The following is a 25,699-nucleotide window of genomic DNA, read 5'->3' on the forward strand; positions in this document are numbered from 1 at the left end:
TAGTTAACATTCTCTCAATAAATGGAAGTGACAAAAATAATTTTTTATAAACTTTTACAAAATTTTAACAATGTTTTGTATGTGTTTATTCAATTTAGGCTTCTTAGTGTTGAAGAAAAGAAGAAAATAGGGCATCTTTGTAAATTGCTGATTGACCAAGGTCGAATCCAGTATTTGCAGCAGAAGGGATTCAGTCCTGCTTTGCAGTACTATACAGACCCTCTGGTGTCTTTGGAAAATGTTTTGTTAACTGCTTTACCAAATCATTCTTCATCACCAGAAACAACTGCTTAATGGAAAAGAAATTTGAGCATCATCTGTCTTCCACCAAAAAAAATTTTTAATTATATTTTTATATTAAAAAATATATACTTTAAATAGCAAATAATATGAACTTTAAAAAATGCTGTGGCCTCATTAAACTTTGGTAATAGCTTTTCTTTTTACTTCAGAAATCCAAACATTAGAGAATTCACCAAAGTAATCCTCTTTAGAAGGGCATCTTGAATTATATTATCCATCCGTATTTATGGAGATTGGTAAAGTAGTTGAACCGTTGACTTGGTGATCTGAAACATACATGTCAACACATAATTAGCATATTTCTGTTTGTATTAATTTTGGAAATTTATCTTCCTTTGATTTTATTTAATATTTTTTATTTCTCAAGTTCAAGAGGTAGTGATTGATTGTAACAAGGGCCAATCTGTGAATTTGACTTGTATGTGGACATTTTTCCCTACAGACCTGAAAAGCACAATTATGATTTTCTCAAATGCAAACAATTCGGAGATGTTCACAATTAATAAACACAATTAATGAAGTCACCTTCAAATTTCCAGAACCATACATGTATATATTGTCAGAATCTGTCCATGACAAACACAAAACTTAAGAGCTATTTTCAAAGAAAAAAGATTATTTCACTTAATTATTTTGTTGGATAATTAGTTAGTTAGAACTTCCAAAAAGATACTTACAAACATAATTTACAAATTTGAAATAACTTCTGGAGTTGATTAGCTATTCATATCTTTTATCAGGTCATTTTTTACATATATAGGCACAAACAATAAGTATGTTCTCTTCTGTTTGGGAAAATAATTTGGAATAAAGTAGAAATTAGATAATGAAACTAAAAACCTCAAATTTAGGCCTTATTTAACACATGACTGGTTTCTATGCACAAGAAAATATTAAACCAAACATATGGTAGGACTGTTACTCTCTTCTGCATCTTATCCCTATTTTGTTTCTGCCTTTATTTGTAAAAATTGTCTTAATTTATGGTACATTTGCCAAGACAAAAGTTCAGAATTACTAATTTTAGATATTATGATATTCTGAGGTAACTATTTTTATCCTGTAGTTCTGTGATTACATGATTTGTAAATAAGAAGCCTAACCAATTTAAAATTCCTGACTTTAGTCTCATATATCTTGTCAGACTGCCTCGGTTCAAATTCCAACCCTACCATCTTTGAGTTGTGCGACCTTGGGCATGCCACTTAATCTCTTTGTGCCTCAATTTTCTCCTCTTAAAATGGGGATGATGATGATAACAATAATACCTACCTCACAAGGTTGTTGTGAGTATCAAATGAGATAACACAAGTAAAATGCATAGAACAGTTCCAAGCACAGAGTAATTCAATAAATATTAACTGGAAATAGTAGTGGTAGTAACTCGTGAATCTATTTTTAATAACATAATAGGCTTTGATTGTATTATCTCTTTAAGTCGTTAACTTTTTTTTCCTTGTTATAAGTTTTATGTCAAATGCTATTAAAGTAAGGTAGTTTGTTTTTTAAGTTAGTTACCCATGTCCCCAATCAAGGGAACCTAAATGAAGATATTATATCATTAAATAATTAACCTTTTTTTTGTGTGTCAAGCAATACTAATTTGTGTCATAAAATTTGTTTTGCATCATTCAACAATTTATGCCCAGAAATAAACAATATTCTACAACAGGCATAATCGCATTTATGTTTCATAAAATATTCATACACATCCAAGAATTATCATACGGAAACAGTTCTGTGGCCCATTTAGCTTAATGGTATGTTTCTGACAATGGCATCAAGTACCTTAACGGAAGATAAGTTTGTCCTTCAACATGCCAGCCTTAGGTCAGGATTATTGTTTTCCTAACTGTTAATTTGTCTTCACATATCATGAGAAAGTGACTATGTGGGATATGCATACAGCTATTTCTTGTCCTGCACAATTTTCAGATTCAACAAACCTCTTCTTGAACTTTAGATTCACCTATACAATTACCACAACTTGCATGTTCCACAAGTGCGTCAAATTTACTGCTAAGGGCCAGGTGCGGTGGGTTACACCTGTAATCCCAGCACTTTGGGAGGCCAAGGCAGGTGAATCACCTGAGGTCAGGAGTTCGAGACCAGCCTGACCAATATGGTGAAACCCTGTCTCTACTAAAAATACAAAATTAGCTGGGCATGGTGGCGCATACCTGTAATCTCAGCTACTCAGGAGGCTGAGGCAGGAGAATTGCTTGAACCTGGGAGGCGGAGGTTGCCAAGTGAGCCGAGATTGTGCCATTGCACTCCAGCTTGGGCAGCCAGAGAGAAACTCCTCAAAATAAAAATGACTGCCAAAATTAGAAATCATCTTCTGCCTCTACCACCTGATTCTACTCGCCAACCCATCTTCTGTACTTCAATCTCCATCTTAGCATCACCGTCTATCCAGTCGCTCTCTAAACCAAAAACATTCATTATAAACTCCCTTTTCTCATCTTCATTCAATTGCCAATTCTGTCTCCTAATCGTCTTTTATGTATTCTCTCTCTGCTTTCCAAAACTAGGTCACAATTAGGACTTTTTTGCCTGTCTCCCCAATCTGTCTCCATGTTATTGCATCTATGACCTTGCTACAATAAATCTAATCACCATTTTCTAAACATCCTCCACTGAATGTTAGTAAAAATTATTTCCTCTAGCTGAAAAACTCTGTCATTGTCTTCTCGGTTATACTCATTTTTCAAACTAACTAGTTGTTGCATTAAGTTGAACTAAAATCTGCCTTTTAAGTTAAAAACTCCTAACATTTTACAATTAGAAGACCATGATTTCTATTACTATTGTTTCATTGTTTTTATTAACAAATAATTATGTACTTTGTCCTCTTCCCCTGATCTTGGTTTAGCTTAAAGCCCCTCCTTGATTAAAAAAAGTGGTGTAATTCAAAATTATGAGAGACTAAGTGATTGAAATCTCTATATCAAAACCTCACACTTCGTTGATTAAAATCTGTATTCTCAGCCAGACATGGTGGCATGCACTGATAGCCCCAGTTACTCCAGAGGCTGAGGTGGGATGATCTCTTCAGCCCAGGAGTTCAAGGCCAACAGTGAGCTATGATTGTGCCTTTGAATAGCCACTGCACTCCAGCCTGGGCAAAATGGGCAAAATAGTAAGACCTCATCTCTTTAAAAAACAAAACAAAACAAAACACTGTGTTATCTTAATATTTGTGGAATGACAGGGAAGATCAGTTCATGGTCAAACTGCTATGTGTGGCAAGCTGGTAGAATGAGGTAGCAAAGCTTTAAGAATCACATCTTCACTCACTTGGTTTTACTTCATATGCTTAGCCAAAGGATTTATTTCCTTCCCCCACTTGAAAGACTTTGAATATCTTTACAACCCCTCTCTCCATTTCACTTTTTTTCTTCCCACAATATTGACTAAGAGAACAGAATTTGACAGAAAACTTAAGATGGAATAAGAAATATATAAAGGAATTAATCAAAAGGCAGCAGTTAGTGATATACACATTACCAAAAAAGAACATTGAATCTGTGTTATATACAAATCTTATACCTGCTCTTCTCTGTGACTCTTGTATGTATGTGTGCATAAACTGAAGGCCGAATAATTCCCGTTCCTCTTCTTCATCTGTGCCTTCACTGGGAGGAAGTGATACTTCCAATTTCAGTGGGTTGTCTCTGAAGTTGACAAACCTAGCAGTTCATCAAAAACCAGTATTTTTATAGGTGTCATGGAAGTGTACATTTATTTCCCTGGAGAAAGGTCAAATGATAATATACTAAATTACTTTTTTAACTGGTTTCAATAATTGAACACCTTGGTGAGATGTGATATATCTCAAGAATCTATGTTTTTTTCTTTTCTTAAGAGAAAAAAACACTAGCTTTAGACAACTTACTTTCAAAGCTTATAAAAGCAACTAGTTAGTCTAGTTGCACAGGCTGGAGTGTAGTGGCATCATCTGGACTCATGGCACCCTCCACCTCCTGGGTTCAAGTGATTCTAGTGTCTCAGCCTCCCAAGTAGCTGGTACTAGAGGCTCACACGCATGACACCCGGACAATTTTTGTATTTTTAGTAGAGAGAGGGTTTCACCCATATTGGGCAGGCTGGTCTTGAACTCCTGGCCTCAAGTGATCTGCCTGTCTTAGCCTCCTAAAGTGCTGGGATTACAGGCGTGAGCCACTGCACCCAGCCTACAGCATATATTTCATGCAATACAGCTTAACTTCTAAGAGCAATGTTAACATATCTTAAATATAAAATTAGTGCTATGAACTTAGTTTCTGCATATTTTATATACCTTCATCTTACTTATCATTGTGTCTTCACCACCCAGTACAAGGCAGGTAGTTGCTGAACAAGTGAATAAATGAATTATTTGGTTATGGAAGTTTTGGGTTTTAGTGGGTATTCTCTTATTCTCAATTGTCAGAAGATTAAGCTTTGGAAGAAAAATGCTTGAGGGAGCTTTCAAGATGGGTTAAAACTTAAAATGTCACATCTGAAACAGTAAAAAATCCTAGAAGAAATCCTAGGAAAAACTCTTCTGGACATTGGCCTAGGCAAAGAATTTATGATGAAGACCTCAAAAGCAAACACAACAAAACCAAAAATAGACAAATGAGATTTAATTAGAAAAACTTCTGCACAGCAAAAGAAATAATCAACAGAGTTAATAGACAACCTACAGAATGGGAAAAATATATGTAAATTATACATCTGACAAAGAACTAATATCTAGAATCTACAAAGAACTCAAACAACTCAACAAGAAAAAAAATAACCCCACAAGCAGGCAAAGGATATGAAAAGATATTTCTCAAAAGAAGAAATATAAGCAACCTAAAATAATCTAAAATAATTTTTAAAGAGAAAAAATACTTGACAGAGTTTTGATACTACTTAGTAAAAAGTTATATCTAGTGGTTATTTGTTTGTTTTTGTTTTTTGTTTTTAAGAAACAGTCTCTGTTTCCCAAGCTGGAGTGCAGTGTCGCAATCTTGGCTCACTGCAACCTCAAACTCCTGGGCTCAAGCGATCCTCCAGCCTCAGCCTCCCGAGTAGCTGTTATAGGCATTGCACCACCACTCCCGACTAATATATCTGCTTTCTATCAGTAACATAATTGTGTCCATTTGTACTTATTTAGGAAATAAACACTTTTACGCTTTTGATTTTTATGTTGCGAATGAGGTTTTTTTAGCTGTATAATTTTCATGAATTTGTCACCAACAGAGGACCTTTATTTTTTTTTAGGTTGGTATTATAACATGTATTAAAATAACGCTGTGGGTTAATAGAAACAGCAAAGAACCAAAGAACTAAAAGGCAAGCTATGTAAAATCCCAACTAAAACCCAAAAATGTCTAATGTATTCATTCGTTAGCTAGCTAAAAGCCCAAAAAAGACGACACCCAATATAATAAAGTACTGCAAAACAATTGGCAATTTTCAGTTATCAAAATTGTGGATTTTGCATTTTGTATCCTTTTCTCAATCAAGAAAAAAATTATTTTTGAATGTTATATAACATACTTGTAAAACAAGATAGAAAAATACACTCTAAACTTGTAACAATGGCTGTAAATATTTTATCTTACATGTTTCTCATAGGCAATAGGTTGGTTATGGTACGTACATAGCATGAAACTAAGATGACAAAAATACATGTCAGCTGTACGATAACATACAAGTGACACTCCCATCTACCCATGCTAAAAAATTATATAATACTGTCAAAAAGAAGTCTTAAAACTACATATTTTAATAAGAAATTCAATAAAGAATGATAATACTGAGAACTAAGGCATTCAGAGATTTCCAGTCATGCTTTTTTCAGTTGATTCAAAATTTTGTCAACCAAGTTTTCTAAAGTTTGTTCAGAGCCAACATTACCATGTCACACATTTATTATTTCATACATTTACTTTCTTTCCCATAAAAGACCTTTGATAAACATCTAAAATGGAGGACATTTCTTAAAGCTGATAAATCCCAAACTGCTTTAGTTTTAAGGATTCTTTCTTGAATAGACCAGTGTTATATGAATCCTATTCATCAAATTGTAGAATTTCAACATTGGAAAAGATTTTTTAAATATCCATTCATGTAAATAACAACTGAAATTTATTAATAACAATCTCTCTACATTACTTTTTTCTGCAGCCAGAAAGCAAGGTTTTTCAGTTTTGTGCCTACAACTTTTTACCTCAGATTTGCCATTTCTTCCATGCATACTGGAATATCTTGCAGTTTATTGTTGCTGAGAACAAGAGTACCCAGATTTTTCATATTGCGGATTGTTTCAGGCAAGCATGTTATTTCATTTCGTTGCAGCCATAATGTATGTAGATTTTGCATTCTGAAAAATTAAGGTTTCTGCAATTAATTACGTATAATATGAAAACATTGGTTTTGGAGTTTTAAAAAATAATTTTAAGAGGCAGGGGTCTCATCATGTTGCCCAGGATGGCCTTGAACTCCTGAGCTCAGGCTACCCTCCCACCCTCAGCCTCCTAAAGTGCCGGGATTACAGGCGTGAGCCACTGCACCCAGCCTTTGGTTCTTATGTTAAAATCAAATGTCTTTTACAACATATTTAACCAGTATACTTACTGAGTTAACTGACATCACATTACCTGGTTATTAGAGAAACCGCATCAGGAAGTTCATCTCTACAGTACAACTCTTACATCGTATGGCAATAGAAATGAAATCAAATCAACATATTCTAGAATTCTTTCACTATTCTCATAGGATTTCTTGAAGAAGAGCTGCTGTAAATGTTACCTAATCTGAGTTAGAGTCTTAAGAGAACAATCAAATGATTAATATGCCCATTTATAGCAAAGCAGTATGCATAATGCTTAACATCATGGACTCTGGGTCCAGGCTGCCTAGGTTCAAATCCTAGCTTGCCCACTTACTAACTTGAGCAAGTTAGCTAACATCTCTGTCATTAGTTTCTTCATCCGCTTGTAAAGTGCATAGAAGTGCTTGGCATATACTAAGCAAGGTGGTTATTGTGGCATATTCTTGTTAATTTCTCAAAGTCAGCCAGTTTTGGCCAGGCGTGGTGGCTCATGCATGTAATCCCAGAACTTTGGAAGGCAGAGGCAGGTGGATCACTTGAAAAAAGCCAGTTTTTTCTTCTTCCCAAACCCTTTTACTTACTTGGAACAAATGAAAATATTCTGTTAAAACAGTGTATTTCAAACTAGTTGGACCTATTGTGATTGATTATGCTCGAGATCCCATTTGTCTTGCTTAGTTTTTTTCATAAGAGGTTTCAAGACATTTATCATTAGCATAAAGAGTTATTTCTTTTACCTTTCTATAGTATCAGGAAGTTGTTCAAGTTTGTTGCTTCCCATGTCTAGCCACTCAAGGGCAGGCATGTTCAACACAGCAAGAGGGATTGTAGTAAAATGGTTCATACTCAGATCAAGGTGAGTAAGTTTTAGCAGATTGCTGAGCTGAAGAAGAAAGCAAAATTTTTCAAAATAAATGCCCACAATGTAAACTACTAAAAGACTCACGTCAGTAAAGGCAATATTTCACATCCAGGAATGTTCACATTTTACTTGGGCTTTATTTAGTCATAGTAGTCCACAACAAATTAAAAATAAATATAAAGCTAAATAACCTCCAGGGAAGTGTAAAACTCTCATAGAAAGTTCACCTATTCAAAGAAAGTTTATCTTTCATAATCACCAGGTTCAAGGGTTTATAGAATGTGCCTGGCAAAACCTTTTTTTCGCTGAGAGTAAGCACCCATTATCATGTTTTCCTTTGATCCAGTAGTTGAGAATTGTATGGGAAAACTCAAAATTTAACTTCCAAATAATAGTGGTGGAGGAAAGAGGTAGCTCATGCCTATAATCCTAGCATTTTGGTAGGCAAATTGGTAGTTAGGAGGATCACTTCAGTCCAGGAGTTTGAAACGAACCTGGGCAACATAGTGAGACCCTGTCTCTACAAAATAATTTAAAAATTAGCCGGGGATTGTGGCACAAGCCTTTGGTCCCAGCTACTTAGGAGGCTGAAGTGGGAGAATTGCTTGGGCCCAGGAGGTTGAGGCTGCAGTGAGCCAGAATCACACCACTGTACTCCAACCTGGGTAAAAGAGTGAGACCCTGTCTCAAAAAAAAGACTGGTTAATAGATTGTACAAAATCACATAGCTTTTATAATGATGGGGCCAACCCAGAAACAAAACACATGAGTCAGAAATAAAGTATTTATTGACCCTCTTGTATGTGTAAGAAATTATCCATATTATCATTTTTATTATATGCAAAATGGTATTGTTTGGCTGTGTCCCCACCCAAATCTCATCTTGAATTGTAGCTCCCATAATTCCCATGTGTTGTGGGAGGGACCTGGTGGGAGACAATTGAATCATGGGGGTGGTTTCCCCCATACTGTTCTTGTAGGAGTGAATAAGCCTCATGAGATCTGATAGTTTTATAAGGGGTTTCCCTTTGCACTTGGTTCTCATTCTCTCTTGCCACCATGTAAGACGTGCCTTTCGCCTTCTGCCATGATTGTGAGGTCTCCCCAGCCACGTGAAACTGAGTCCATTAAACCTCTTTTTCTTTATTAATTACCCAGTCTTGAGTATGTCTTTATCAGCAGTATGAGAACAGATTAATACACAAGGGTATACATTTCATGAAATTGAACTATTAGAAGATATAATGTATATGTATATACTATGTTTCATTTGCAAGAGCAACAATTGTTGGTGACAAGTTTGCTGTTTTGGAAGAGAAGTCTGATATACTAATTAAGATAAAGTGGGAGAAGGGAATAGTCTATTTTATTTTATTATTTTTCTTAACTTTTATCTTGTAGAGTCATTGTTTTCAAAACCAAAGCCCCATGGAAACTTCTTCACTGATCCTAAGAGCATTAAATATTTTCAAAAAGTAATACAAATGTCTTTATTTTTATATGATCAATTTGGTTTGACCAATAACAAGACATCATACCAAATCAAAGTTTGAAGGCATTCCAGTCTTATTGCTATCACCACATTGTCTGTGCTTTATGATAACCATTTATTAATTAAAAAAGCATTTAAGTAATCACTACAACCTAGGCTCTGCCCTCAATTCTGAGACTATAATACAACTCTCACCCTGGTGTTCAAGGAGATCACAGTTTAACAAATGATGTCAGTACTGTGATAATAATAGAAGTATCTTTTACACTAAATCTTTCTCCAATTAAAAACCTGCATTATACTTATGGAAATGGTTTTCCCTAAATATTTTTTCTGAAATACATAGAATTTTCTCATTAGTTTTATTATTGTTAACAACCATACATTGAGAGGTCAACTACTGCAGATGGAAAATACAGTCATAAGCATTTATATCTTTCTAACCTCTTGTGGAAGATCACATATATCTCTGTTAACAGCCAGTTCTAGTTTCTCCAAGCTGGCACAATTACTTAGTTCCTTGGGGACAGTCTTGATTTTGTTGTAGCTAAGAATCAGTTCCTGAAGTCTAGTAAGCAGTCCTATAAAAAAATAATATACAATAGAGAGGAGTTGGATATAAAATAATGTTTATAGTTATTAAGGTGTTACAGCATAACTTACTTGCCAGTTTTGTATTGGCAAATTTGGAGTTCTTAGTTTCTTCCCTTGTGTCCTGTCCCTTCTTCAAACAAGGGACAAATTTATCCATGCAATAGGAAAAAAAAAAAAAAAAATCCCAACTATTTTCATTTTGTTTCATCTACACAAAATCCTGAGAAATTTTCTATTCAGATTTTTTTTTCCCATTTGAAGAATCTTGTTTTCTTTACTGCCTTCAACCTGTTGAAGGCTATTGAAGCTATTCCTAAGAGAAATAGCTGAGCTGACAATACTGTATGGAGAATCTACAGGATATTTCCAAAGAGGCTTTTCTCTCATTGAAATCTCATCTTGAATCACCTCAGTAAATCCAAAAACTTGAATCCTCTAGAAGCTTCAATTTAGACTAAATGTTTAAAATTTCTCAAGGTTGAGGGCTGTATAAAGAGGTCTTTATTCCATGTATCCAAAAAAATCTTAATAAAAAGTACATCTGCAGGTGGATAAAATAGCACAGGAATAAAAATAATCTTTCTTACCAATCCCTGGAGGTATCTCTGAAATTGTATTTCGAGATAAATCTAACACAATGAGGTTCTGGAATCTTCCAATGAATTCAGGTATTTTCAGCAAACCAGTTCTATGAAGTTGCCATTCCTGTAGTTGATTCAGTTTCAGCAGAGAAGAAGGGAGAGTCTACAGTAAAAGAAATGATAGTTGTTGTATATTACTTAAATTGTTTTAGTATCACACCACCCTGAAATGTGATATTTGACTTATATAAGCACTTTGGAATATTTGGAATTTGTTTTCCTTAATGGGTTACTTTTCCAGGTGCTTTGTGTGACTTCCAAGTTTTAAGATCTTTACCTTTTTTTTTTTTTTGGCTAAACCTTCAAACCCCAATCATGATAGAATAAACAGAAATATTTTGATCAATAATGTAGACACATAGCAGTATGTCCTGATGATTCTGTTATACAGTATTAGGCTTTCCTTAAGTACATATATGTTATTGAAAATGAGAGTATCCAAAAAAATCATTTCAATCAATAATTCAAACTGTTTTTCCACTTCTGTTTTGAAATATATGAATATTTTAAAAGATTTATTTTTTAATTTGAGAATTTTAAGAGTTTCAACTATTCTGAACCCTGTACCTTTTCCCTTTCAGCCTAAAATAACCAGTAGAGAATATAAAGGAGCTAACTCTGACAAACAGTGACATAAAACATAAAAATAAACATGGACCCAAGGGTTAGAAGCTCTTGTAAAAATTAGAGTATGCCTAGTATAATTAAACTGTGAGTTTGTGTGTAAGGGGGAGAAAGAATATGAGTGAGGTGGTAGACCCAATGAAAATACTAATATTTCCATTCCGTAAAGTTTTAACTGAGCATTTCTTTGGAAAAGCAATATTATTTTTATTAGGCAGATGGTTATCTTTTTTATGGGAAATGAGAAGTTGCTATAAAACAGATTAATAGGAGAAATATTACAAATGATTTAAGTTTAGGCAGGGTTGAAGCAAACTGAACTTTTGCAAAATAATTGTGAAGTTGTGTTTCTTTTCAGTTGCTCATGTTGCTCAAATTCATTTGGTGTATTATTAAAATTAGTTTCTAACTATTCTAGTCTCAATTACAGTCTCAGAATCATTCTCTCAACTGACTCACAAAATGCAAAATATGGAAAATCAAATATTCTGTAAAAGCTTACCTTCCATTCCTCTTTTTCTATCTTCAAAATGACTCTTCCATCTTCCCTGGTGACCTTTTCTCTTAGCTTGGTTAAGCTTACTCGTTCTTCCCAGATCCGCACTAGCCTAGGGGACCAGGAAATCATTTTAGTTCGTAGACAATTACATAGGTGACATTCACTTTATATATATATATATATATTTTGAGATGGAGTTTCACTCTTTTGCCCAGGCTGGAGTACAGTGGCCTGATTGATCTCGGCTCACTGCAACCACCACCTTCCAGTTTCAAGTGATTCTCCTGCCTCAGCCTCCCCAGGATTACAGGCACCCGCCACCACACCCGGCTAATTTTTTTTATTTTTAGTAGAGATGGGTTTTCACCATGTTGGCCAGGCTGGTCTCAAACTCCTGACCTCGTGATCCACCAGCTTCGGCCTGCCAAAGTGTTGGGATTCCAGGCGTGGGCCACTGCATCCAGCCACTTTTATATATATATATTTTAAATGACCAATCAAAAACAACCATTTGACTATTGGTACCTGGAAATCAGACAAGATCTTATTTTGCAAGAATTATAAATATGATTAGTACCACAAATGCCCTATTTTTAATTTTTTTAAGTATCATAACTCTATAAATTTTATTAATAATAAATTTTTTGAGATCTGATACACATACCATAAAAATTACTTTTTTCAGTACACAATTCAGTAAATTTTGGTATATTCACAGTTTGTGCAACTATCATCACTATCTCATACCAAAGCATTGTATCACTCAAAAAGGAAACTCCATACCCATTAGCAGTCACTCTCCATTCTTCCCTCTCATACCTCTTGGTAATCACTAATCTACTTTTTGTATATGGATTTTCCTATTCTGGACACTTTATTTAAATGGGACCATACAATATGTATCTTTTGTGTCTGCTTCTTTCACTTAGCATCGTTTTGTTCAAAGTTCATTCATGCTGTAGCATGTATTAGTACTTCATTCTTTTTTATGGCAGAATGATTCCACTGTATGGATCTAACACATTTTGTTTACCAATTCATCAACTGATGGACATTGGGTTAATTCCACTACTGGCTATTTGGAATAATGCTGCTATGAATATTGATGTGCAAATTTTTGTGTGACCATGTTTTCAGTTTTCTTGGGTACATTCCTAGGAGTAGAATTGCTGAGTCATATGGTAACTTTATGTTTAACATTTTTCTTTTTTTGAGACAAAATCTCGCTCTGTCATCCAGGCATGAGTGCAGTGGCACCATCACGGCCCACTGTAGCATCAACCTCCCAGGCACAAGTGATCCTCCCACTTCAGCCTCCTGAGAAGCTGGGACTACAGGCATGCTCCACCATGCCCAGCTAATTTTTGTATTATTTGTGGAGGCAGGGTTTTGCCATGTTGCCCAGCCTGGTCTCAAACTCCTAAACTCAAGCAATCCGCCTGCCTTGGCCTCCCAAAGTACTGGGATTACAGGCATGAATGACAGCACCTGGCTATGTTTAACATTTTCAGAAACTGCCAAGCTGTTTCCAAAATGGCTGCACCATTTTACATTCCCACCAGTGGCATATTAAGGTTCTGATTTCTTCACATCCTCACCAATATTTGCTATTGTCCCTCTTTTTTATTATAGTCATCTAGTGGGTGTGAATGGTATCTGATTGGGGGTTATTTGCATTTTCCTGGTGAGTAATCAATAGATATTTAATAGGTTTTGTAATGGCTTACTAAGAATACAGTTCAACTTCAGAATTCAATTTCATCTTACTACATGTTAATTTTATCTAGTCTTTATTTTTTACATATAAAAATGTATAAAATATTTGTCATTCTGAAGCACATTCCTATTGATTTTTGATCTACTGCAAACATAAGAATGATCTCAAACTAGAAAAATGCAAACTAGAAACTGGAAAACCGGCCAGGCACGGTGGCTCATGCCTGTAATCCCAGCACTTTGGGATGCTAAGGCGGGTGGATCACCTGAGGTCAGGAGTTCGAAACCAGTCTGGCCAACATAGTGAAACCCCATCTCTACTAAGAATACAAAAATTAGCCGGGTGTGGTGATGTATGCCCGGAGTCCCTGCTACTAGGGAGGATGAGGCAGGAGAATTGCTTGAACCTGGGATGCGAATGTTGCAGTGAGCCAAGATTGTGCCACTGCACTCCAGCCTGGGGGACAGAGTGAGACTCTGTCTCAAAAAAAAAAAAAAAAAAAAAAAAAAAAAGAAAAGAAATGAAAACCTTTTGCAAAAAGCTATTTCTGTCCCAGAAAATTATTCACGCATGGAAAAGAGAGTAAGTTTAGAATCGAACATTTTGAAATTTTAGCCTGTTAAAAGGATACATAATAAATATAAGCAGTCCTCAAAACATGAAGTTTAACTAATTTGAATATTTGTTTGCCAGAAATCTATTGACACCTGAGAGTTAATACATATTTTTAGCAGTTTTGCATATTGACTGATCTTCAGTAAGGATTTTATTTTGATGAACAGAAAGCCAAAAGTAAACAAAATGTTGAATTTGCTGTCTTTACGTATTTGTAAAATACTTTGGGCTTGTAAAATACTTCTCTTAGTAGCTGTGTATTTTAATCTATCACTTGCCTAAAATTTAACTAATCTGCTAACAGGTGCCCTGTGGCAGTGGGATATGTGTGGGCTTCTGATCTAAACAACTAAGCTTCCCATAGATATGGATAACTAAAAAAAAATGTATAATGTCAGCTATTCAATTATATCACTTATATAAAAATAGAACTATTCAAACAATGGGCTTAATGGTTATTAATTAGTTATTACTAAGAAAGAAGTGAAATCAGAGCAAGATTTAGTAACAAGTAAATTAGGAATCTGATTCCTTGACCTTTAACTTAAGGAATTAATCAAGTAATCATTATAGCCAAGTACTAGACATTGGAGATACAAAAAGCTCTGTCCTTACTGAGTTGACAGTCAGGCTATTATTAGAAAAATCTATTTCCATCTCTGTAATGATCCCTAAATTCTTTCTGGTTCTGTATTTTTATGATCTAAGTCCAGAATGTACCATTTATTAATTTGGTTACCTTGGGTAAGACATCCCCCATCTGTGGGCCTTACCTATAAAATGTGAGGTTATAATTAAATGATATCTGTGTATTTTCTAGCTCAAATATTCTATAATTCCTATGCAGTTTTTTTCAAAAAAAAAAAAAAAAGAGACAGGCCATCACTATGTTGCCCAGTCTGGTCTCGAACAATCCTCCTGCTCAAGCAATCCTCCCGCCTCAGCCTCCCAAAGCACTGGGATTACAGTTGTGAAACTGCTTATTTTAATCTTGATATTCTTTCATGTCTCTAATCGAAATTTTATAACTCTTCTAAAACCCTTTTGAGGCAGCACGTGGTGGCTCACGCTTGTAATCCCAACACTTTGTGAGGCCAAAGCAGGTGGATCACTTGAGGTTAGGAGTTCGAGACCAGCCTGGCCAACGTGGTAAAACTGCATCTCCACTAAAAATACACAAATTAGATGGGTGTGGTGGTGTGCACTTGTAATCCCAGCTACTCAGGAGGCTGAGGCAGGAGAATCACTTGAACCCAGGAGGCAGAGGTTGCAGTAAGCCAAGATTGTGCCACTACACGCCAGCCTAGGTGACAGATTGAGACTCTGTCTCTAAAATAAAATAAAATAAAATAAAATAAAACCCTATTATTGTAGAATAAGGCCTTTTTCCAATATTGTCACACCAACTGTTACCTAAGTACTTGATTTTTTCAAGGAGCTTGGCATCAAAAGGGAGAAAGGACAATTTCTGTTTAAACTGTAGGCTTTTTTTTTCTTTCATTGTTTAGCTAAAGCTTTAGCCACTTTTAGCTGAAAGAAGAAGCATTAGATTACATTCTTACCCTTCTAACCCCTTGCCTGTGTACTGACCACTTTCAAATCTTCTGCTTCTTTTGTCTACTTCCTTGCTACTCAGTGTGATTTGCAGAACAGCAGCATTATTGTCTCCTGGGAGCTTGTTAGAAATCCAGACTCTTGGTCCTACTCCAGACTTACTAACCCAGAAGCTATTTTAATAAGATCCCTATGGGATTCCTACATAGACACGTTTGAGAAACACTGCTCTATTTCAGAGCAGAGTAAAAAAGAAGGGACATTTCTTTGGGTTACCTTTGGTCAGTTTAAATTTTCTATGAATTTTCCAATTAGCCTTTTCTCTGGTAATCAGCTCTCTGTCTCACTTTAAAAGGTCTCTCAGATTCTTACCATTTTGCATCAGTTATGGTTGTTTATTAATTAATTTTTTTTTTTTTTTTTTTTTTTTTTAATGAGACAGTGTCTTACGCCCAGGCTGGAGTGCAGTGTGTGTGACTGTGACTTACTGCAGCCTTGATCTCCAGGGCTCAGTCGATCCTCCCGCCTCACCCCTCTGCCTCCCAAGTAATGGGGACTACAGGTGCATGCCACCATGCCCAGCTAACTTTTTGTTTTAGAGATAAGGTCTTGCTATGTTGCCCAGTCTGGTCTCAAACTCCTCGGGCTTAAGAGATCCTCCTACCTCAGCCTGCCAAAGTGCTCGGATTACAGGCACAAGCCACCATATCTGGCAAATTATTTATTTAATCATATTACAGGTTTTAAACCTAACCTTTGATCTCTATATAATTTACTTTTGAAGTAGTTTATACTTAATTTTAACCATAATCCAAGCTTTATAATACTGTACAATGATTTTACAATGAAATTGCTTTAAGATTAAGGGAAAGGTGCTTTGAAAAACATTACACAAATTCCATAATGTTTCTAAAAGTAGAAGCTGATTTTCGTCTAACTTAACTTTCAGAGATTACATTTTGCTAAGAGAGAATCCTCCTCCCTAATCATAAAATAGATGATGCCAAAAAAAGAACAAGCAGTAAGGCAGTAAGGGTGGGCAAGACTGCACACTCATTATTCTTATATAAAGAACTTCTGAAATTTCTGAAATTAAGTGATTCTTAATTAATTACAAAGATCCCTTTTATCAAAACTTTAGTCAGGCTCCTCATCCTCTTCTTGACCAGGCTTGACCTTGTGCTTCCCTCTCTATCCTTGTAGAATCCACCTTGAACACGAATCTTGCTATGTCTGCACACTTACTAAAAACTAAGTAGGAAAAATTATTCCTCCCTGTCCAGATCTTTTGTTTTTACAGATATTTAGCAACACAAATCATTGCTTATCAGTAGCTTCTTGTCCCCCACCCTTGTTTACTGGAAGAATACCAATTGATTCCAAGTCCAGGTGTTTACAAAGTAATCCAGGTGATATGGTTTGGCTGTGTCCCCACCCAAATCTCATCTTGAATTGTGGCTTCCATAATTCCCACGTGTTGTGGGAGGGTCCCAGTGGGAGATAATTGAATCATGGGGGCAGTTTCCCTTATACTGTTCTCATGGTAATGAGTAAGTTTCCCAAGATCTGATGGTTTTATAAGAGGTTTCTCTCCCTTCCTTCCCTCCCTTCCTTCCTTCCTTCCTTCCTTCCTTCCTTCCTTCCTTCCTTCCTTCCTTCCTTCCTTCCTTCCTTCCTTTCTTTCTTTCTTCTCTCTCTCTTTCTCTCTTTCTCTCTTTCTCTCTTTTGATGGACTTTCACTCTTGTTGCCCAGCCTGGAGTGCAATGGTGCAGTCTTGGCTCACTGCAACCTCTGCCTCCCGGGTTCAATCAATTCTCCTGCCTCAGGCTCCCAAGTAGCTGGAATTACAGGCACACACCACCACTCATGGCTAATTTTTTTGTATTTAGTAGAGATGGGGTTTCACCATGTTGGTCAGACTGGTCTAAAACTCCTGACCTCAGGTGATCCACCCATGTCAGCCCCACAAAGTGCTGGGATTACAGGTATGAGCCACCATGCCTGGCTGAGGATTCCCCTTTCTTTTGGTTCTCATTCTCTCTTTGCCGACTGCCATGTAAGATGTCCCTTTGCTCTTCCTATGTCTTCCACGATTGTGAGGCCTCCCCAGCCATGTGGAACTATGAGTCAATTAAACCTCTTTACTTTATAAATTACCCAGTCTCAGGTATGTCTTTATCAGCAGTGTGAAAATGGACTAAAATAGTAAATTGGTACCGGTAGAGTGGGGCACTGCTGTAAAGATACCCAAAAATGTGGAAATGACTTTGGAACTGGGTAACAGGCAGAGGTTGGAACAGCTGGATGGCTCAGAAGAAGAAAGGAAAATGTGGGAAAGTTTGGAACTTCCTAGAGACTTGTTCAATGGCTTTGACCAAAATGCTGATAATGATTTGGACAATGAAATCCAGGCTGAGGTGATCGCAGATGGAGATGAGGAACTTGTTGGGAACTGGAATAAAGGTGACTCTTGCTATGTTTTAGCAAAGAGAATGGCAGCATTTTGCCCCTGCCCTAGAGATCTGTGGAACTTTGAACTTAAAGAAGTTCCACTATCTGGTGGAAGACATTTCTAAACAGCAAAGCATTCAAGAGGTGACTTGGGTGCTGTTAAAAGCATTCCGTTTTAAAAGGGAAACAGAGCATAAAAGTTCAGAAAATTTGCAGCCTGAGGATGTGATAGAAAAAGAAAAAGCCATTTTCTGAGGAGAAATTCAAGCTGGCTGCAGAAATTCGCATAAGTAATGAGGAGCCTAATGTTAATTGCCAAGACAATGGTCTTATAAGAGGTTTACCCTTTCACTTGGTTCTCATTCTCTCTTTGCCAGCTGCCATGTAAGATGTCCCTTTGCTCTTCCTTCATCTTCCACCATGATTGTGAGGCCTCCCCAGCCTTGTGGAACTGTGAGTCAGTTAAGCCTCTTTCCTTTATAAATTACCCAGTTTCAGGTATGTCTTTATCAACAGCATGAAAATGGACTAATACACAATGTTTCAGACTGTTCACTAGGGATGAATCTTAATTTGTCTAAACCAATCAGTCTCATTCCCCTAGAAGGTAACTGGGTTAGATGTGTACAACTGATCCAATTCTGGCCAATGAGAGGTGAAGGAGAGGTTTGTTGGGAACCCTCTGTGAAAGATTTCCTTACTCTTAAAGAAGAAATAGAAAAAAATAGTTTCCACTTTTCTGAAAACATAATGATGATTGGCTGTGATGCCTGGAAGTGCACCAGTCATCCTGTAACATTGAAGGAAGCTAATCTGAGGATCAAACTGACACAGGAATTTACAGTGGAAGGTGAAAAAAAAAGTTGACTTTTAAAAGATGTTGAGGCTTTGCATTGACTATCTTCAGAACAGCCTCACTTCCCTATCACTTAAGCCATCTTTAGTTGAATTTTCTGTTATTTGCTAACTGACATTGGCAAATAACATTTGCCTCATGGCTGGGCATGGTGGCCCAATGCCTGTAATCCCAGCACTTTAGGAGGCTGAGGTGGGTGGATCACCTGAGGTCAGGAGTTCAAGACCAGCCTGGCCAACATGGCGAAACCTCATCTCAACTAAGAATACAAAAATTAGCCGGGTGTGGTGGCATGTACCTGTAATCCTAGCTACTTGGGAGGCTGAGGCAGAGAGAATCACTTGAATCTGGGACGTGGAGGTTGCAGTGAGCTGAGATCATTCCATTGCACTCCAGCCTGAGCAACAGAGTGAGACTCCATTTCAAAAATAATAATGATAATAATAGAAAGAGACAATGAATGAGAATTGTACGGAACTATATGAATCTATAAGGAAAGGGACTATTTTTGCAGGATTAGTATAATACTTTTGGGAGACATCCAATCAGGAAAGTAGGTAAGATAAAATGAAGGCAGAGGAAATGAGAGTCAAATAAATATAGCCCAGATCAAGGAATCAAGTGATCGAGCAGCTCTGGCTAGAACACATGACTATTCAAATAAATTAGAATCTCCTGTACCTTCTACTGCCAAATGTTGTTTTAGATCCTAGGGCATGTTAATGCTGAACATACAATCCTGAAAATTACACTGTATGATACTAGTCAAACTTTGATGAATGTTAAACAGAGTACTATGAGGGTATAAGATAGCTACTATTTTCATATTTGTATTTTTTGTGACTCCTATCACATAGACAAATTTAATTGAGTCAGCTGTTTTTTTTAAGTATATTTTGAGTTTTCAGTAAATGAAATTCTATATCAAATTCAATAATAGGCATTTAGAATGCTCTTTTTAATGGTGATGATAATATTAATTTCACTAATTCAAAATAATAAATATGTTTTAGCATACTTGTGTTGAAATTCCTTCTCTCGCTTCAGGTCTTCATTGTGTTTCTTTATTCTTTTTTCCCAAACTTCCTTTACAGCATTGACAGCCCCAGTACAAACCACATTTTCTGTCATGATTTCTCCACATTGTCATAGAGTCACCAACTTCATTAGGTTTTGAATAGCTGAATCACAGATACCATTTCAGAAAGGACCTAATTGTATCAGAGAAAAAAGCAATGTTTCAGACTGTTCATTGAGTACCATAATGATCATAATAGCTAATATTTATAGAGCACATTCCATGCTCCAAAAACTATTTTATATACTTTACATGCCATATCATACTTAAAAATTCTCATAAAATACTGTAATATAGGTACTTGTATTGACTAATATATAGATGAGAAAATTAAGCTTTAAAGAAGATGAACAATTTTCTTCGGGTCTCATATCTAATATATGATTCCTTTGTTACTATATAGTTCACAATAATGAAAAACTGCGACAAGTCTTCATGTCCAAATATAGGGAAAATGGCTAAATAATGGAGATTTTTAAAAAGACTGGGATCTTGAGACATCAATCTAATCAGGACACCATGTGCACAAGTGGAAATTCAGTTAAATGATAACATATAGGGATTGTTTCCTTTTGTGTAAAATAAATTGCAAATGGACAGATGCAGTATTAAGGATTTTGACCTGAATCTCAGAAATGAGAGGAAAATACTCAATAATAGGAGAATGGTTATGTAAATTATGGTAGGTACATTTTAATGGAATATCCTATGGCCTTAAAATAATCGTATTGATTTTTTACCAAATTAGCAATAATCAAAGAATTTGATTCACAATTATTTGAATTATTTCCTTTCAAATTCAGGAATACAAAGACGTCCACAATCACTTCTATTCAATGTTATAGGAAAACCATAATGGAAGTAAAGTAAATAGAAAGTAATGTAGTTGGAAAAGAAAGCAATAAAATTTGCAACAACGTAGGGAAACAGACACTTATCTGCATCAGTGGTGATATTACTATATTCTGCATGGAGAGAAACTTGGTAATATTTATCAAACTCACAAATGCTCATCCACGCTTCTAGCAATTTATCTGAAGTTATTCGCAGTGTTTTTCATAACAGCAAAATATTGGAAACAATCTAACATTTCATCAGTAAACTATAGTCTACCCGTATCACGGGAAATTATATAGCCCAAAAAAAGGAAAAGTATCTTATATATTCATATGCCATGATCTCCAAAATATATAGCTATCCCACAGTTTATCCATTCTAATGAATGTGAATATTTGGGTCCCAGAGCTTTGCTATTATAAGCAATACTTTTTCTAAAATTATTGTTTTAATCTTCTTGGTGTTCAAGTAGAATTATTTCTATTGGGTACATATCTAGAATTAGAATTGCTGGATCATAGTGTATGTAAATGTTCCAATTTATAAGACAGAGCCAAATTGTTTTCCAAATTGATTGTGCCCATTTATACTCTTACTACCACTGTATAAAGGTCCCCGTTGATATACATCCACTGCTGCATAAAGCAATATCCCAGGGTGGTCATAATCTGTACTTCCCTGATGATTAAGTCTTCCAAGTTAATATACAAAGGTTGTCCAGTTAAAGAAAAGACAAAATCCTGAATATTGTTTATGAGAGGCACACCTAAAAAAATAGAGATAGAGAAAAGTGGACAGTACAAGAACAGGAAAAGATCCACTCCTAGGTGTATACCCACAAGAAATGAAAACATACGTTCTCACAAAATCCTTTATATGAATGTTGATAGAAACAGTATTCATAATAGGTAAAAAGTGGTAACAACACAAATGGCCATCTACTGATGAATGGATAAACAAGATGTGGTATATCCATACAATGGAATGTTATTTAGCCATAAAAATGAATGAAGTATAGATATATGCCACAGCATAAATAAACTTTTAATAAAATTATGCTAAGTGAAAGAAGTGAGGCACAAAAGACCACATATATGATCTCATTTATATGAAATGTCCAGAATAGGCAAATCTATAGATTCAAAAAGTAGCTTTATGGTACCCAGGAGATTTGTAGAGGGGGAAATAGGGAGTGACTGCTAACTGTACAGTTTTTTGGGTGATGAAAATATTCTAGAATTAGTGGTGATGATTGTACAACTCTTCAATAAAACTACCAAGCTGTACACTGAAAGAGAGAATTTATATATGAATCATATTTCAATTAACTTTTTCTTTTTTTATATCTTCATTTCTTTCCTTTCTTCCTTCCTCCTTCCCTCCCTCCGTCCTTTTCTTCTTTCCTTCTTTGCTCTTTTGAGACAGCGTCTCACTCTATCACCTAGGCTTGAATACATTGGCGGGATATGACTCACTGCAGCCTTGATCCCTGGGCTTAAGTGATCCTCCTGCCTCAGCCTCTCAGGTAGCTAGAAGCATAGGCATGTGCCACCAGGTCTGGCTAATCAATTACATTTTTTCAGATATACTATGCAAACACTAAGCAGAAGAAGGCTATATCAATATATTAATAGCAGACAAAATGGACTTTAGGCACAAATACTTTATAGATATAAAAGATCAATCATAGCATAATAAAAGATTCAATCCACAAGAAATATAAAAAAACTTTAAATTATATGCCTCTAATAACATGGCTTCCAAATACACAGGAAAATTGACAGAACTAAAGGGAAAAATCAAGGAATCCAGAATTGAAGTGGGAGATTTTAACCATTCTTTCAGCAACTGATTGCACAAGCAGTCTAAAACTTAGGAAGAATACTGAAGATTTGAACCACACAATGAATAAACTTACTTAAATGATAAATAAAGAACTATATCCTACAATGACAGAATACATTATGCTTTAAAAAACACATGAAAGAGTCACAGAAAAAAAATCTCATATTGGAGTCATACAGCAAGTCTCAGTCAATTTCAAGGGATTAAAGTAGCATAAAGTTTTTTTTCTAATCAAAATATAAACTTGCTAGAAATCAATAATGAAAAGATACCTGGAAAAAAAAAGCCTATATTCTTTCAGCTAAAGAAACATGCTTTTTAAAGTTTCTTTCCTTTTTTTTTTTGAGACATGGTCTTGTTCTGTTGCATAGGCTGGAGTGCAGAGGTGCAATCTCAGCTCACTGCAGCTTCAAACTCCAGGACTTAAGTAGTCCTCCTGCGTCAGCCTTCCAAGTAGCTGGGATTACAGATGTGTGCAACCATGCCCCAGCTGGTTTTTTTTTTAATTTTATTTTTTTGTAAAGACAGGGGTCTTGCTATGTTGCCCGGGCTGGTCTCAAACTCCTGGGCTCAAATGATCCTCCCACCTCAGCCTCCCAAAGTGCTGGGATTACAGGCGTGAGCTACTGCATCCATACACGAAACACACTTCTAAATAACCTATAGTCAAAGAAGCTATCATCATGAAATTAGAAGGCGTTTTGAACTGAATTAACAAAAATACCACAAATCAAAATGTATGCAATACAGGTAATGTAGTAGAGGGAAATTTCTAGCCTTAAGTATACATTTTAGAAGAAATTAGGCTAAAAAATTTACATCCATCTCAAGAAGCTAGATAATGCAAAACGAACACAAAGAAAACAGAAGAAAGGGTATATTATAGATAAGCACATACATGTATAAAATTTTAAAATGACACAATAGAATATAATAATAATAATCTAAAATCTCTCCACAAACAAAATGCTGGTCCTAGAGATGCCTTCAATGGCAAATTCTACCAAGCATTTGAGGGGTAAAAATAACACTAATCATAGCATGAACTCTTCCTGAGAACAGAAAAGAAATACTCCCCAATTCAGATTATGAGATTAGCATACCCTTGATACCAAACCCTAAGAATGGTAATTCTAGAAAGAAAAATACAGGCTAATCTCACTAGCAAATATATTATGGAGAAAAGTCCTAAACCATATACTGGCAAACCATATCTGGCAATGTAGGAAAAAGAAAATACTGGCCAGGCGCAGTGGCTCACGCATGTAATTCCAGCACTTTGGGAGGCCAAGGTGGGCAGATCACTTGAGGTCAGGCATTCAAGACCAGCCTGGACAACATGGTGAAACCCTGTCTCTACTAAAAAAAAAATACAACAAAGGCCAGGCGTAGTGGCTCATGCCTATAATCCTAGCACTTTGAGAGGCCAAGGCAGGCAGATTGCATGAACTCAGGAGTTCGAGACCAGCATAGGCAACACAGTGAAATCCTGTCTCTACTAAAATACAAAAAAATTAGGAGGTTGCAGCCAGCCAAGATCATGCCACTGCACTCCAGCCTGGGTGATGCAGTGAGAATCTGTCTCCATAAAAAAAAGAAAAGAAAAAATACAAAAATTAGCCAGGTGTGGTGGCATGCACCTGTAATCCCAACTACTTGGGAGGCTGAAGTGGGAGAATTGCTTGAACCCAAGAGGCAGAGGTTGCAGTGAGCTGAGATGGCAGCACTGCACTCCCACCGGGGCAACAGAGCCAGACTCTGTCTCAAAACAAACAAACAAAAAAAGAAGACACATTATAGCCATGTTGGGTTTATTCCAGAGATTAAGGTTTGTTTGCTTACCTTTGTTTGAGAAATCAATTAATGTAATATTCTGAAGTAATAGACTAGAAGAGAAAAAAAAATGATCATTCCAATAGATGTAGAAAATTATTAAAATTTAATATCATGTGATTAAAAACAAGTCTTAACATACTATAAGTAGAAGATAATTTCTTTAACCTAACCAAGTATATCTAACAAAAATCTGCAGCAATCATACTTGATAGTGTAACATTGAAAGCCCTTCATTGAAAATTAGAAAAAGATGTCTGCTGTCACTACTTCCATTCAATACTGTATGATGGCTCTACCCTTTGCATAAAAGCAAGAAAAAGAAATAAAAGGCTTAAAGTTTGAAAAGGAATAAAAAACAAAAGGACATTTTTCATGAGTACAATTATGAACTAGAAAATCCAAGAGAATCTACAACTAAATATATAGAATTTAGCAAGATTTCTGGCAAGTCAATATTTTGAAAAATCAAGTATGTGTCCTATATTCCAGCAGAAAATTGATATTAAATTCTTAAAATATACTGTTTTTTTTTTTTTTTTTTTTTTTTTTTTTTTTTGAGATGGAGTCTCGCTCTGTCACCCAGGCTGGAGCGCAGTGGCACAATCTCAGCTTACTGCAAGCTCTGCCTCCTGGTTTCATGCCATTCTCCTACCTCAGCCTCCTGAGTAGCTGGGACTACAGGTGCCCGCCACCATGCCTGGCTAATTTTTTTGTATTTTTTTAGTAGAGACAGGATTTCACCATGTTAGCCAGGCTGGTCTCAATCTCCTGACCTCATGATCCACCCTCTTTAGCCTCCCAAAATGCTGAGATTACAGGCATGAGCCACTGCACCTGGCCAAAAATATACTATTTTCAATAGCATAAAAATCAATTCTTAATAAACAGGATGTGTAAAACCTCTATACAGAAAACTAAAAATTGGAGTGAAATTAAAGAAGACCTAAATAAATGAAGAGATATACATCATATTCATTGATTGAAAGACTCAATCTGTAAAAATGTCCATTTTCCCCACATTGAACTATAATCAGTCTCAATACAAATTTCATTTGGAGAAGGAGAGGAGCAATTTGACAATCAGTTTCTAATTTTTAATGACAGTTCTTAAGATACAAAATAGCCCAGACAGGCTTGCCAAAGAAACCTGGAGTGGGAGGATTTATTCTACATTCATCAAAATCTCTTTTAAAGCTATAGTACTAGATAATGTTATTGGTGCAACAGACAAACATCAGTGTACCTGAATAAGGAACCCCAGAAACAGACTCATATACATATAGGCACTGCAGAACATTG

General features: G+C 35.9%; 2 protein-coding genes across 5 annotated transcripts in view; one reads left to right on the top strand and one right to left on the bottom strand.

Annotated features, from left to right (window-relative positions):
• Positions 1-1,976, top strand: part of TRMT13 (tRNA methyltransferase 13 homolog) — a 17,984-nt gene extending 16,008 nt beyond the window's left edge. For all 3 annotated transcript variants that reach the window (XM_050745137.1, XM_050745127.1, XM_050745159.1), the window contains one exon: positions 99-1,976. In XM_050745137.1, coding sequence (XP_050601094.1) covers positions 99-294 — 196 coding nt within the window. In that variant the 3' untranslated portion in view covers positions 295-1,976. The remainder of the gene's footprint in view (positions 1-98) is intronic.
• LRRC39 (leucine rich repeat containing 39) lies at positions 323-19,967 on the bottom strand. 2 transcript variants are annotated; one of them, XM_050745314.1, is made up of 8 exons: positions 19,823-19,967; positions 11,614-11,719; positions 10,434-10,590; positions 9,697-9,833; positions 7,636-7,781; positions 6,515-6,667; positions 3,856-3,995; positions 323-569 (listed from the first exon to the last, which is right to left on the bottom strand). In XM_050745314.1, exons 1-8 carry the CDS (start codon positions 19,933-19,935, stop codon positions 514-516), a joined length of 1,008 nt encoding a protein of 335 aa, XP_050601271.1. In that variant the 5' UTR covers positions 19,936-19,967; the 3' UTR covers positions 323-513. The 2 variants fall into 2 exon arrangements, with proteins under 2 accessions (XP_050601271.1, XP_050601281.1); XM_050745324.1 differs by lacking the exon at positions 323-569 and adding an exon at positions 831-898.
• Between the last annotated feature and the right edge of the window lie 5,732 nt (positions 19,968-25,699).

The sequence above is a fragment of the Macaca thibetana genome, chromosome 1 (assembly GCF_024542745.1).
Source record: "Macaca thibetana thibetana isolate TM-01 chromosome 1, ASM2454274v1, whole genome shotgun sequence".
NCBI classification, from domain to species: domain Eukaryota; kingdom Metazoa; phylum Chordata; class Mammalia; order Primates; family Cercopithecidae; genus Macaca; species Macaca thibetana.